This window comes from Marmota monax, unplaced genomic scaffold (assembly GCF_021218885.2).
Source record: "Marmota monax isolate L192 unplaced genomic scaffold, Marmota_monax_Labrador192_F-V1.1 WCK01_AAM20220418_F8-fsc00132, whole genome shotgun sequence".
Lineage (NCBI taxonomy): Eukaryota > Metazoa > Chordata > Mammalia > Rodentia > Sciuridae > Marmota > Marmota monax.
Genome location: NW_026695199.1, coordinates 6,578,591 through 6,594,735, shown reverse-complemented (window position 1 = coordinate 6,594,735; position 16,145 = coordinate 6,578,591). Strand labels below are relative to the sequence as shown.

Genomic DNA, 16,145 nt, shown 5'->3' with positions numbered 1-16,145 from the left:
CAGTACCAAAAAAAGATCATTATAAACACCCCCCACTTTTTGCCTGCTTCAAAATAGCTTTTTAGGTTCCTTTAAAACAATCACAAGCATGTTTATAACTCGAGCTACTCAGGAGGCCAAGGCAGGAGAATCACAAGTTCCAGGCCAACCTGGACAATTTAGTGAGACCTGTCTCAAAATAAAATGAAGGGGAAAAAACAGGGGATTAAGGGCTGGGATATATTTTGGTGATAGAGCGCTCGCCTAGCATGTGTCCTGGGTTCAATCCCCACTACCAAAAAATTGGCAGCTGCTATTCTTCCTGCTCTTCAGAGCTTCCTGTCTCTCCAGCACGTTTACTTTTCAATTTCCAGGACTCAAATTCACTGCCATGTCTTCTGAAGAAGGGAAGCTGTTCGTGGGAGGACTCAACTTCAATACTGATGAGCAGGCGCTGGAAGACCACTTCAGCAGCTTTGGGCCTATCTCTGAGGTGGTTGTTGTCAAGGACCAGGAGACTCAGCGATCCCGGGGTTTTGGCTTCATCACCTTCACCAATCCAGAACATGCCTCAGATGCCATGAAAGCCATGAATGGAGAGTCCCTGGATGGTCAGCAGATCCGGGTGGACCATGCAGGCAAGTCTGCGGGGGGCACCAGAGGGGGTGCCTTTGGGGCCCATGGGCATGGTCGCAGCTACTCTAGAGGTGGTGGGGACCAGGGCTATGGGAGTGGCCCGTATGACAGTCGACCTGGAGGATATGGATATGGATATGGACGGTCCCGAGACTATAGTGGCAGAAGCCAGGGTGGCTATGACCGCTACTCAGGAGGAAATTATCGAGACAATTATGACAACTGAGTTGAGGCATGCACACGTTAAGTAGATACACAAGGAATAACACTTCTGATCCAGGATCGTCCTTCCAAATCGCTGTATTTATAAAGATTTTTGGAGCTGCACTGAAACATCTGTTTTAGTACATCAACTTCTATTTTTCAATTGAGCTCCCAAGGTAGCTTGTTAAAAGACCTTTTAAAAAGCTCCATGTAAAAAATTTTTTCTCATTTAAAGACAAATTATAGTACATTTGTTAGGCCCCCAGGTATTTTTCTTTTTACCAAGTTTTTAGTTTGGGCTCTCAGGATCATTGCTTCTGGCAAAAGGAAAAGTTTAGCCAGACTAATTTTTTTTTAAAAGCTAAAGTTGGGGCATTTTAAAAACTTGTACACAATGTTTATCATGACTAGAAAGCAATTTCTAAATGTATCTATAAACAATCTGTGTCAAGAACATGTAAATTTTTCTTAAAATTCAAGATCACCACCCTGATTATACAGACAAGCCTCTTTAAAATGTTTGTGAATGTCATTTTTTTTTAATGCTGGAAGAAAAAATATTCTGTTGTGTCTCTTGTAGTGTTTAGGATAGTCTTCACAGAACTGATTATGAAACCTGTAAAAAAAATGAAAATATGAAACCTGTAAAAAAAATGGCAGCTTAAAAAATAGTTTCTCATATATTTTCTTGGTGGAATATTGTTGTTATCACACATGCTAAACTAGGTAATAAGTTTCAGAGAGATTGAATAACTTTAATCTAGCAGTTATCTAAGATTTATACCCAAGCACTGTTTTGTTTTGTTTTTACCTTGCTTGATCTGATCTACCACTATGTGGTAAATACTATTATTATTTCCATTTTGTAGCTGGGGAACTGAGATCACCAGTCAATAAATGATAAAGCTGATATTTGAACAAGATCTGTTGGCATGAAATCAGTATCCCAAATTATTATGATGCACTCATAAATTTATCATAACCTCTTACTGATTTTTTTTTAATTTTTGTTACTCTTTTTGTTTGTACTACTAGGGATCAAACCCAGGGGTGCTCTACCACTGAAATAAACCCTCAGAACTTTTTATTTAATTTTTAAATTTTGAGACAAGGTCTCACTAAGTTGCTGAGACTGGCCTCAAATTTGGGATCCTCTTGCCTTAGCCTTCCCCAGTTGCTGGGATTAGAGGTGTTTGCCACTGTACCTGGCTACCTCATACTGACTTTTTTTTTTTTTTTTTTGGTACCAGGGATTGAACTCAGGAGCACTTGACTGCTGAGCCACATCCCCAGCCCTATTTTGTATTTATTTAGAGACAGGGTCTCTCTGAGTTGCTTCGAAAAGTGCTGAGGCTGGCTTTGAACTCACGATCTTCCTGCCTTAGCCTCCTGAGCTGTTGGGATTACAGGTGTGGCACTGAGTCCTACTCATAGTGACTTTTAATGGCTCTTCTCTAAGGTTTCTTGTGGCTTCTTTCCATGCTCTTTTCTTGTTAGTGGGCATTACCCTCTTACTGCTACTAATTCACTACTTCTTATCTATGCTGGATGGAAATGAAATAAATTTACTGGTATTTGTCAAGATCAGGAGGAAATGAATGTATATCCATGGGTTCAGGAACATCTTTCATGAGAAAAGAAAATATTTTTCACTTCTTGATTTTCATATCCTGTTGTATAAACCCCCCCCCCATAAGCATCTTTTTAAATAAATTTATTCGAGTTAGTTTGAGTTAACCAAAGCAATTGATCAAAAAACAAGATTACGTTGTCAATGAAGCACTGGAACTTCCTGAATATGGTAATGATTTGGAAGTCACTTTTCTTCACTTGAGTTCAGCAGTTGAGCTCATCTATCACAGGAAAAAAAAAAAAAAGATAACTAGCTGGCTTCATAAAACTTCCATGGAATGGCTACACTGTAAAATGCTTTTACAGTATTAAATAGCTGAAACTATAAATAGATGGAACTTTTACCAAAGAAACAAAACTCATAACTTCAGAAAAGCTGCTAAACTCTAGACTGCTTTTTAGTAATTATCCTGTTGAAGGCCTCCTTTTATTAATGTATATTTCTTTTCTTTACTGAAACCTATATTCTTTAAAAAAAAATTTTTTTTTAGTTGTCGATAAGACCTTTATTTATTTATTTTTTAATGCAGTGCTGAGAATTGAACCGAGGGCCTCATACAAGCTAGGCAAGTGCTCTACCACTGAGCTATAACTCCAGCCCTACAACCTATTTTCTTTTTTTAAAAAATATTTTTAGTTGTAGATGGACACAATACCTTTATTTTATTTATTTATATGTGGTGCTGAGGATCAAACCCAGTGCCTTACACATGCTAGGTAAGTGCTCTACCACTGAGCTACAACTCCAGCCCCCTATATTCTTTTTAACAATTATTCATGTATATGTATGTATCACACAAAAGGCTAGAAAACTCAAATTTGCCTATATGTTTGATGGTAAAAGAAAGCCCCCTTTTAGCCTGCTCACTAATCATTACAGCACAATAGTTACCAGTGCATGGATGTTCATGTAGTGTCAGGAGAATGGTTAAGAATTTGACATTAGTTGCATGCAATGGCAGCTAATTCCAGTAATTCCAGCCACTCGGGAGGCTGAGGCAGGAGGATTACAAGTTCAAGGCCAACCTTGGCAACTTAGTGAGATCCTATCTCTAAATAAAAAATAAAAAGATCTGGGGATGTGGCTCAGTGGTAGAGTGCCCTTGGGCTCTATCCCCACTACCAATAAATAAATAAGTCGACTTCACTCCTTCAGTTCATTCCATGCATACTTCCTGAGCACTTACCATGTACCTCATACTCTATAGGTAGTAAATATATGTTAATGAACTATTCTGACATGGTTTCTACCCTCATTAAGATCATGTCTATTGGTATATAGCCTCATTATTTTATTATTTTATTTTTAACTTATATAACCAGGGTCATCATGAAACACTGTAAAGTTAGTATAACATGTAAACTTTCCAAATATATTTCCTCAAAAAATAAGGGGCCAAATATAATGTTTGAACATTAGTCCTGAAACACTAATGTGGTCTAAAAATGACGTTGGTAGTAAGAAACCTGGCTTCAGTCCTTGCTCAACTCTACTGGCTATAGGACTTTGGGCATGCCACTGAATCTAAGTTTTCTAATTTAACAAATGGGTTAATATTTAACTTGTATGACTGTTGTGAAGATAAGTGCATAAGAAACTCTAAGCATCATTATAAATAAGTAGTTATAGCTCTTTCTTTTCTCCTTTGTGGCTGGGGTTCCCAAGTAGTACTTTAAAGAAAAATAATCTCCAAATTTCCTATTTTCCTTCTAAGTTTTTGTTCCCCATCCCATACCCTCCTCTTCTAGTTTTGAGAGAATTCTGAAAGTGTCCAAGTCTAACATTAAGGGGGGGATGTATGGAAGTATAGTCTTATGGAAAACATAAATGAGGGCTGGGGATGTAAGTTAGTGGTACAGAGTTTGCTTAGCAAACTTGAGGCCCTAGGTTCAGTCCTTAGTACCCCAAAACAAAAATAAAAACAAAACCCTTAATGACTATCACTTTATTACTAATGTTCTTATTGATTTGTTATGTAAATTTGGAAGTTACTTTAATTTTCTGTGAATTTTTATATTTCATTATATATATATTAAAGTCCTCTTTTTAAAATTGTCTTAAATATATGAGTTATGATATATAGCTCCAAAATATATAAAAGTTTGCATTCAATAAATTTATCCTACTTTTTTTGTGTGTGCATGTGTGTGTGAGACAGAGTTTCATTATGTTGCCTAAGGCTGATCTCAAACTCTTGGGCTAAAATGATTCTCCTGATTCAGCCTCCCAAGTATCTGGGACTGTAGGCACATGATACCACACCCAGCTATTGGTTGTCTTTTTTTTTTTTTAATTAAAAATCATTAGCCTAGTCTCACAAAACCATATATAGAAAAATACCTTTTAATATTTTTCTTCTTTTTTAAAAAATATTTTTAGTTATAGAGGGACACAATACCCTTATTTTATGTTTTTATTTTTAAATGTGGTGCTGACAATCAAACCCAGTGCTTCTCATGTGCTAGGCAAGCACTCCACCAATGAGCAACAACCACAGTCTCAATAATTTTCTTCTGAATTAATTATTATTATTATTGGTGCTAAGAATTGAACCCAGGGCCTTGTGCATGCAAGGCAAGTACTCTACCAACTGCGCTATATACCCAGCCCTCATTATTTTTTAATGCTAAAGTATTTTAAAGTGAATTAGAGCATATTAGTCCACTGTTTCAGTGTACATCTCTAAGAAAAATATTTCCTGTATACCAAAATAAAATGATCACATAATAAAAAAATTCCTTAGTACAATCTAAAACCTAATCTGTAAATTTTAGAAGAAAATTTTCCAGTTATTGCCCAAAATCTTTTTATAGGACCATGCTTTGTATCTGGTTGCTATGTCTATATATCTCTTTCCCTTAACCACAAAGCAATACTTAAAGCTGAACTTTATTTGCTGCCACCTTGTGAGACAGTTCGATTCCAGGGCAGCAGGAGTGAGGGAAAAAGGGAAGCAAAGGCAAGGAAACTGGGAAGTGAATTTGCCAAAGGAACCATCACTTTTATCAAGGGTGACTGATTGCTTGTTCCTATGGGGCCATCTTCTGGAAGGTTGGATGAACAAATGTGTTTCAGGAAAGTCCATCAGGGAACAAGGAGGAATATATCTGCCAGTTCTTATTTCCTATTTGTACCATGAAGCACTACCACCCTTGATTTCTAGGTTACAAATGCACAGGTGCCCAACAGACCAAAGCATCTATGCCTTATTATCACAAGAGAGCTCTGGACAGGAGACCAGTTGAGAAACACTAGCACAACAAACTGTGGTCGGGTGGGATATACGTGAAGACTGTCCTAACGTAAGTGTTACATGGAGTTGCTCTCTACAGCTTGCCACAGCTCTTCTCTTGTTCTGAGTCAGAACAAGTGGCCAAAGGCCACGAGATAGAAAGAAGGGTGTTTGATATAATCTTTAAATCTAGACTTGTCCCCCTTTCTTTTTCCATGACATTGACCTGATGAAGGGATCCACTGTCCTACAGAATGTGCCCCATTTAGAATTTGTCCAGTGGCTTCCTCATGAAGTCATTTAGCTTTTTCTTCTAACCCCTGTAAAATGGAAGTTCAAGATAAGGCTTGCATAGATCCAAGTTAAACATTTTTGTATATAATACAATGATAGTGTATGGTTTATTTCATATCACAGTAGGACACACATTATCTTGTCTCACAACAGTGAAGCTGAAATTGACCACTGGATTAAGGTAACACTTTGTAACCCTATAATAAATGTTTTAATACATAATCTAAAAATAGAGTAAATTTTTAAATTAACATGCAGAAAGGGGGTTGGGTTTGTGGCTCAGAGGTAGAGTGCATATTGTGAGGCATTGGGTTCGATCCTCAGTACCACATAAAAATAAAATAAAGAGGTTGTGTCCACCTATAACTAAGAAATTAATATTAAAAAAAAAGATGCAGAAAGGAATTGCAGCTGAAGAACTGTATAGTTTTTTGGTGGGGAGAGTATTTATTTATTTGGTATTGGGGATTGAACCCCTGAGCACTTTAACACTGAGCTATATCCCCAGTCCTTTTTAAATTTTTTAAGTTTGAGACACTGTCTCACTAAGTTTCCCATACTGGCCTTGAATTTGAGATCCTCCTGTCTCTTGAGTTTTTGGAATTAGAGGGGTGCACCACCACACCTGGTAAGAACTATAAAGTTTACTTTGAAAATCTGTCTCACTAATCTGGTAGATTTAAGTGATTCTAAGTAATCATTGGCTAGCTTGGATCTGGTGGTAATGAGATAACAATAACATTATAATTTTCCTGGATTCACCTGTACTTTTATAGTATGGATTTTATAAATTATATAGTACTGAATGTATAAACATAATAGTATTCTACATAGGCAGCTAATAATAGTGCTCGATAACCACTGAATATTAACAAGCATTTAATAGTAAGTAATTTTTATATTGTAGCCATTTTAAAGTGCTTGACATGTATTAACTCCTTTTATCTTCATAACAATAGTGAGTTGGGTACAATTATTTTTCTCCTTTTATAAATCGTGAACCTAGAGCAAAGGTTTTTCTTTCTACTTTAAATGCTCTTTTCTCAGATATCCACAAGGTTATCCCCTTTCTTCCTTCCAATTTTTGTTCAATATTATCTTCTTATAAATGTTTATGTCACCACTAAAAGCTGAAATTTTCCCTTTCCTCTAGTGCTTGTCTCCCTTATTCTGTACTATTTCCTTTCTCCACAACTCTTGTCTTCTCTGACGACATATTAATGTGTCAACTTGGCTAGCTGAACCACATCTCCCCAAATTCTCTTCTCTGTATGTTTGTAGAATGGTCACAAGAGAGATTTTGTTGAGATATGGGAGGCAGAAGGGAAGCAGCAGCCGCATGGTTTTCAGTCTCAGATGGTCAAATCAGATGCATTAAGAGTTGCTGCACTTTATACATGTGTCACTCTTTCTTCTGTCCCTCTTTGGTGTGTGGCACACATTTCTGTGTCTCCTCACTATCTCCTTCAGTTTATCTGATTCCTGGACCAATGAATGTTTAGCTTCTGGATGAGGGATGCCAGCTGCATCTGTAGGATACTTACCTCATTAAAGTTGGAGGTGAGGCTGGGCATGGTGGTGCATGCCTATAATTCCAGTGACTCGGTTGCCTGAGGCAGGAAGATAATAAGTTTGAGATCAGCCTGGGCAGTTTAGCAACTGCCCCCAGGACAACTACACCCCCAGGACATTGATGAGAAAGGAATGGAATCCTAAAAATTAGGATGAGTACAGTTAATCAAAGTCTAATGAAGCTGGAGACATTAAAAAAATGCTTTTAGCTGCAGATGAACACAATACCTTTGTTTTACTTATTTTTATGTGGTACTCAGGATCAAACCCAGTGCCTCATACATGCTAAGCAAGTGCTCTGCCACTGAGCCACAACTGCAACTTTAAGCTGGAGACCTTTGAACTTTTAATTTCTGCCAAGCCTTCTTTGCTAGTAAAGATAGTTCTTCCACCTTTGTCTGAGATGGTTAGTTTCCCCTTGCCTATAATGGGTTCTCATGAGGTAGCTGCCTTGTAAGAGACTACTAAGCATCCTCAGGACCTGTTCTCAGTGCCTTATTATTTGTAGACATATAACCAGACTCACTGTAGTCCCCCTGTCACTGTAAGGGCTTATGGAGGTCAGGTGATCAATGGAAGTTAGGTTCTGATTTATTTCACACTGGGCCTAGGGAGTTCTCCTACCTATCTTATCGGTTATTTTACCAGTTCCATAATGTAAAGTTGTAATAGATGTACCCAACAATTAGCAGAGTTTATGGGTTTATTGACCTATGAAGTAAGAGATATTATGATAGAAAAATCCAGGTGGAAGCTACTAGAACCATACTTTCTTGTAATTACAGTAAGTAAAATACATACTGCATTCCTGGAGGGAGTACAGCAATTAGTGTCACCATAAAGGACTTGAAAGATGTAAGGATGGTGAGTCCTATCACATCCCCACTCAACTTACCTAATTCAATCTTTGCAGAAGACAAAGAGATCTCGGATAATGACTGTTGATTATCATAAATTTAAGCAAATAATGATTCCTGCTGGAGCTGCTGTTTCATTTTGTACCTAGAGAAAAATCACAACTAAGAGCTACATAAAATCATTCTCTGGGATATCTATCACCTAGCTGGTGGCAGATTTATTATGTTGGGCAACTTTTATCATGGAAGGTGTGGCAGTGTGTCCCCACTGGAATGGATAGTGTGTATATGGATTTTCCTTCCCTGTTTATAAAGCTTTTGCCAAAACCACCATTTAGGCACCTACAGAATGGCTTATTCACTCTCATAATATTTCACACATAGCATCACTTCTATAAAAGGAAGTTGTTTTGTTTTGTTTTTGCAGTACTAGGGATTGAACCAGGAGCACTCATATACTATCATGCCTGGCTTTGTTTTTCTTTTTTAAAGAGAGAGAGGAGAGAGAGAGAGAATTTTTAATATTTATTTTCTTTTGGGCGGACACAACCTCTTTGTTTGTATGGGGTGCTGAGGATCGAACCCGGGCCGCACGCATGCCAGGCGAGCGCGCTACCGCTTGAGCCACATCCCCAGCCCATGTTTTTCTTTATTTTACTTAAGACTCCAGAAAAACTGGAGTAAACTTTTACTTTTATAGTCAATTGAATTTTAACAGGGGTGCCAAGATCATTCAATGGGAGAAAAAATAGTAACTTCAACAAATGGTCCTGAAACAACTGGATATAAACATGCAAAAAGAGCGAACTTTTGGGCATGTAGCTCAGTGGTAGAGCAGTTGCCTAGAGTGCATGAGGCCCTGGGTTCCATCCCTAGAACCAACACCAGAAAAAAAAAAAAAAGAGGGAACTTTGTACCAGGTGTAATGGCACGTGCTTATAATACTAGAGACTCTGGAGACTGAAGCAGAAGGATTTGCAAATTTGAAGCTAGCCTCAGCCACTTAGTGAAACCCTGTCTCAAAATAAAAATTAAAAGAACTGGAGTTGAAGCTCAGTGTTAGGTTACTCCTTAATAATTCTAGCCCAGTTGCAGGGGGAAAAATGGACTATGACTCTTTTACAGCACCATACACAAAAATTAAGTCAAAATAGATTATACACTTAAATGTAAGAGCTAAAACCAGAAAATTTCTAACTCTCTTTTTTCTTTTTCCAGTGCTGGCAATGGGCCCCAGGGCCTTGTGCATGCAAGGCAAGCATTCTACCATTGAGCTACATCCCCAGCCCCTAAAACTAGAAAACATTTAGAGAAGAAAACAGATAAAATAAGTAGGTCTCCATGACCTAGGTTAGGGCAAAGACTTATTAGACATGGCACCAAAAGCACAATACAAAATATACTTCATCAGAGTTAAACAAACAAACAAACAAAAACCAAACAACTCCCTTTTCTAAGGATACTATCAAAAAATGAAAAGATAACCCATAGTGTATCAGATTACTGTGCATGCCATGACAAAACACCATAGCTTGAATGGCATTAAAAAACAAAAAACAAGTTTAGTTTTTCACAGTTCTGGAGAAAGTCCACGATCAAGATTCCAGCAGGATTGATTTCTTCTGAGGCTTCTCTCCTTGGCTTGCAGATGGCCATCTCTTTGGCTTCTGACATGGCTTTTCGTTTGCCAGCACCTCCCTGGTATTACTTTGTGTGCCCTAATCTGACAGTCATTAGATTGGATTAGGGCCTACCCTATAATGGCTTCATTTTAACCTAATTACCAGCATCATCTGTTGTAGTCTACTCTTTCACCATTAAATGGTGTGGCACCTTTTTTCTTTTTTTTCAGGACTGGGTATCTAACCTAGGGCCTCACTCATGTTAGGTAAGCACTCCACCACTGAGCTATATCCCCAGCCCTACCTGGAACTCTTGTTAAAACCAGTTGAGAATACATCTATTTCTGGACTTTTAATTCTTTTTCACTGGTCCATATATTCCTCCTGCCAACATCACACTGTATTGGTTACAGTAGCTTTGTAATTATTTTAAAAAATTCTTTATTTGGGCTGGGAATGTGGCTCAAGAAATAGCATACTCACCTGGCATGTGCGGGGCGCTGGATTCGATCCTCAGCACCACATAAAAAAAATTAAATAAAGATGTTGTGTCCACCGAAAACTAAAAAATAAATAATAAAAAATTCTTCCTTCTGCGGCTGATCCAGATGACAATGATTGTCTCAAAAAAAAAAAAATTCTTCCTTTCTCTCTTTAAAAAAATTTAAAAAAAAATTCTTTATTTACAGGACTCCAATTGAGCTTAGTGGTAAAATGAATTTACAATGTTTCAGTTTTGATCCCTAGCCTTACACATAAATACATACACAGAGCTGACCATGTTTAAAGACAAATATATAAATTATTTGTTTAACTGATACATAAGAAAATTATACATATTAATAATGTACTGTGTGTTGTTTTAATCACATGTATGCATAACATTCAAATCAAGTTCAATATATTTTATCTACTCAAACATTTATCTTTTTTTTTTCTTTTTAGTACTGGAGATTGAACTCAGGGGCACTTTACCCCTGAGATACATCCCCAGACTTTTTTTTTTTATACATCTATATGTATATTTTAGTTGTAGGTAGACACAATACCTTTATTTTATTTGTTTTTATTTTTATATGGTTGCTGGAGATTGAACCCAGTGCCTCACACATGCTAGGAAAGTGCTCTACCACTGAGCCACAGCTCTGGTCCCCCATCCCCAGACTTTTTAATTTATTTTATTTTTTTTAAAAAACATTTATTTTTTAGTTGGACACAATACCTTCATTTTATTCATATATTTTTATGTGGTGCTGAGGATCGAACCCAGGGTCTCACATGTGCAAGGTGAGCGCTCTACCGCTGAGCCACAACCCCAGCCCCTTATTTTTTTTCTTTTCTTTTCTTTAAAGAGAGAGAGAGAGAGAGAGAGAGAGAGAGAGAGAGAGAGAGAGAGAGAGAGAGAGAGAGAATTTTTTAATATTTATTTTTCAGTTCGCGGCGGACACAACATCTTTTTTTGTATGTGGTGCTGAGGATTGAACCCGGGCTGCATGCATGCCAGGGGAGAGTGCTACCTCTTCAGCCACATCTCCAGCCCCCCAGCCCCTTATTTTTTATTTTGAGGTAGGGTCTTATAGTTTGCTGAAGGTCTCATTAAATTGCTGAATTTGCAATCTTCCTACCTCAGCATCCAGAGGGGCTGGAGTTAATGGAATGTGCCAGTATACCCAACTTGAGAGTAATCATTTAAAAAAAATATTGATTTTTTAGTTGTATTTGTCAATATCTTTATTTATTTTTATGTGGTGCTGAGGATTGAACCCTGGGCCTTGCATGCACTAGGCAAGTGCTCAGTGCATGCAACTCCAGCACAACCCTCCCCCCCCCACCCCCCCACCCCGGCCGCAGAGTAATCTGGCATGGAGATATCTTATTGTGGATTTGATATGCATTTCCCTGATGATTAGTAATATTGAACATTATTTCATATACTTTATATGCCTTCTTTTGAGAAGTATCTACTTAAGTCTATTACCCATTAGCAGACCATTTAAAAAAATAAGTTTTTTTTTTGTTGTTTGTTTTGTGTTTTCGGTTGCTGCATTTTTGTAGTTCGTTATATAATCAGAATATCAACCTTTTGAGATGTATGGATTATAAATTTTCTGTCATTCTATAGGTTGTTTCCTTACTTTAATTTTAGTGTTTCTTTTATTACTTTTTAGCTTAATGTAATCCAGAGTTTTACTTTTGTGATATTGTCCAAAATATCCTTGCCTATTCCAATGAAGTCTTTGTGTAGAAATGAGGCACAGTGATCTGGGTGCATTGACACACCTGTAATCTTAGCTACTTGGGAGGCTGAGGCAGGAGGGTTGCAAGTTTGAGGCCAGCCTGGGCTATATAGTGAGACCCTATCTTAAAAAGAAAAAAATGAAGTGTAGTAGTAAGACCATGCTCATAGAACTCACAAGTTTTACCTTATCCCCTCATATAGAAGTCACTGGTCTGATAAAATAGTAGGATGGCCTTTTAAAGAGTCATATATGGCACCAGGTGACATATGGCATACCTTGTGAGGCTGAGGCAGTGTCCTCCGCAATTCAATATATATCTGACAATGATATAGTTGGTACACTTTATTCTATAGTCTGGATTCATGGGTCTGGGATTAAGGGCTGATAATAAGGGTGACCTCATTCAATATTATCCCCAGAGATCCACTAGTAAACTTTTTGCTTCCTTTTCCTGAGACTTTGGATTCTTCTAGTCTAGAAGTCTTAGTTCCAAAGGAAGAAATGCTCCCTCCAGAGGACACAACAATTATTCCATTAGGCTGGAAGCTGAGACTACCATCTGGTCACTTTTGAGTTCTGCATGCCAATGGGTCAACAGGGGTTATTGTATTTGCTGGAATGATTCACCTTGACTACAAGGGGGAAATTGGGTTGCTACTGCACAAAGGGGTTAGGAAAAAGTATGTGTGGAGTGTAGAGGATATCTGGAATGCCTAGATTTTAATCTCATGTCCTGTGATTAAAATCTAGGTTGAAACTAGGACAACCCAGTTCTGACAGGACTGCTAATGACCCAGACCCTTCAGAAAGGCAGGTTTGGGTCACCCTACCAGTCAAGGAACTATTACCAGATGAGCGCTTGTTGAAGGCAAAGGGACTATGACATGGTTTTAGCAGTTATAAATGTCTGCTGTGATAGGTCACATTCATAAAAGTAAAGACTGTGGGGCTGGGTTGTGGCTCAGTGGTATAGCACTTGCCTAGCACATGTGAGGCCCTGGGTTCAAACCTCAACACCACATAAAATAAATAAATTTTAAAAATAAACCATAGTAGCTATAATGAAATTTTTAAAAAAGTGAAGACTGTGGTAGTCACCAGTTTTATTTATTTATTTTTTTTTTAGACTTTTTAATATTTATTTTTCGGCAGACACAACATCTTTTGTTTGTATGTGGTGCTGAGGATCGAACCCAGTGCCTCACACATGCCAGGCCAGTGCGCTACCACTTGAGCCACATCCTCAGCCCCATAGTCACCAGTTTTAAACTGAGAAAATTGCTCTGAACACATTAGTGATTGCACGAACCTGTGAGTGTTTTATAGAATTTACTTACTTCTAAGATTTATTTTTGAACTTAGATTTTTCCAAAAAGAAAAATGTTTTACATTTTTTATTAGTGCATCACAGTTATACATAATAGCGGGGTTCATTTGGACATAGTTGTAAATGCATGTAACATAGTTTGCTTCATTTCAATCCCTAGTACTTACTGTTTCCCTCTCCTTCTCCTCCTTCCTGACCCCCTTCCTCTAAGGAAAATAACTTTAAAAAAACTACCCTTTTATTACCTTTAAGCACATTACATAATATTAAAATAAACCAATTAAATGTTGTCTGCTAGAGGGTTTTTTTTTTTTTTTTGTACTGGGGATCAAAACCAGGGGTGCTCTACCACTGAGTTATACATCCCAGCCCTAACCCTTTTTATTCTTTGAGACAGTATCTCACTAAGTTGCTTAGGGTTGACAGTATCTCACTAAATTGCTGAGGCTGGCCTTGAACTAGCAATCCTCCTGCCTTAGATTTCTGAGTTGCTAGGATTACAGGTGTGGGCCATTGCACCTGAATAGAGGTGTCTTTTTTGGTAGCGGGTACTGGGTATTGAACTCAGGGGCACTCAACCACTGAGCCACATCCCCAGCCCTATTTTTTATTTAGACTTGCTTAGTGCCTCATTTTTGATGAAGCTGGCTTGAACAAGTTCCTCCTGCCTAGGCCTCCTGAGCCGCTGGGATTACAGGCATGGGCCACTGTGCCCAGCTTAGAAGTTTTGATTTAATATTTTATACATTCAAATTAGCACATCAAAATATAGCTGCGGTAGTAGGGCTCAGGTCGTGGCTCAGTGGTACATGCATGAGGCAGTGGGCTCAATTCTCATTACTGCATATAAATAAATGAATAAAATAAAGACCCATCAACAACTAAAAAAATATTTTCAAAAAAGTCTATCTAAAGCAGGGATGGCTTCCTATTAGTAATCATAGCCCTTTATAAATGTCTCTAGTGCAGTACTCATCAACTTCTATTACAGTTATTTGTTCACTGATATAGTTTTCAGGCTAGACTACAAACTCCATGTAGGCATTCTCTCTCTCTCTTCCTCCCTCACTTTTTTTCTTCCTTCCTTCTATCCTCCCTTTCCTTTCCCTTCCTCCCTCCGTCCCTCCTTTCCATTTGCCAGTGCTCCGGTAATGTCCAGATTTTAGAAATACTCTATCTTGGAAAAAAGTAAGTTTTCAGTGTGGTATGGTTTATAAGAATAAATGAATATATGAACACTCAATCAGTTAATGACTATAGCAGGGCATAGTGGTGCATATCTGTAATTCTAGGTACCCAGAAGGCTGAGGCAGGAGAATCACAAGTTCTAAGCAGCCCAGGCAACTTAGTGAGACAGGGTCTCACTAAAATAAAAAAAACTTAAAAAAAAAAAACCCAAAAACTGTAGGATGTTAAGTTTAGTGATAGAGTGCTTGCCTAGCATGCACTAAGTCCACATGTTCAATTTGCAGCACTGCAGGAAAAAAAAAAAAAGATGACTGTATGTAACCATCCTTATGATCATTTAACAATGTTGTTAATAAAAATAATTTTGGAATCAGAAATGAGGCTTTAAAAACTGGCTGTGCAAGTTATTATTTGTTTTTCCAGTTTCCAAATCATTTTATTCATAATTTTGTGTTTGTTTCCTGAATCAATAAATACTATACAAAACAATGTAAAAACGGCTACCATTTTCTCTCCCCTGCTCCTCTCACCTGAGAACAATCCCATGGGCAACCTTACTTAGAGGTTCTCCATGCAGATTTGGTCCAGCAAATGAGGTTGTGACGTTATAACCCCTTAAATCATTTTCAGAGGGATTCAAGTGGGGTGGGAGAGCCTCTGGGATCTGGAGGTGACTAGGTTAGGGGCATGGATTAATGTTTTCTGGTAGGAGAGGCGCCTGGAACAAGAGCCTACCCCAAAGAAAAGAGTGTCTAAAATGTTCACCATTCCTTCTTTTGCCTCAAAAAGTGACATTTATTCAAAGAAAAAAGACAAAATAATGAAAAGATGTCCATCCCTTGACTCCCTTCCCTCTCTTCTAACTGCTCCTTAGCCCCTAGGATTGAACCCTGGCTGGAACTAGGTAGCAGGACAACCCCTCTCAGATGAGGTCAGCAACATTGAGGGGCATCTCTTCAATGGAGGTGTTGTAGAAGGTCTCCGTGTCTGGAAGAGTTCTCTTGTCTTCTTCTGTCACCATGTTAATAGCCATACCCTTACATCAAAAACACCTACCTTGACCAATTCTGTGGATATAGTTTTCCCTATTGGTGGGAAGGTCATAGTTGATGACTAAAGAAACCTGCTGCACATCAATGCTTCTGGCCTATGTCAAGAAAGATGGTAAATTCATCCTTTGAATTGAGGATGTGATCCATCAGAGGGACTTAAATATGCATGTAGGCAGTCAAAGAAATGCAAGAGAAATCAAGTATCCTTTGTTTCCCAAAGACCTTAGGCATGCCAGGTTTTCTTCCAAATTGCTACTTTCCTAAGAGAGGCACTAATTGGCCCTAAAGAGAGGAAATCACCTAATGAAA

At 38.0% G+C, this 16,145-nt stretch overlaps 1 protein-coding gene and 1 non-coding gene across 2 annotated transcripts; one reads left to right on the top strand and one right to left on the bottom strand.

Moving 5' to 3' along the window:
• The first annotated feature begins 301 nt into the window (after positions 1 to 301).
• Positions 302 to 1,336, top strand: LOC124082279 (RNA-binding protein 3-like). The gene has a single exon (XM_046428744.2). It carries the CDS (start codon positions 371 to 373, stop codon positions 839 to 841), a length of 471 nt encoding a protein of 156 aa, XP_046284700.1. The 5' UTR covers positions 302 to 370; the 3' UTR covers positions 842 to 1,336.
• A 14,664-nt stretch (positions 1,337 to 16,000) lies between these two features.
• LOC124082313 (small nucleolar RNA SNORA67) lies at positions 16,001 to 16,145 on the bottom strand. The gene has a single exon (XR_006848324.1). It is a non-coding gene; the product is annotated as a small nucleolar RNA SNORA67 (small nucleolar RNA).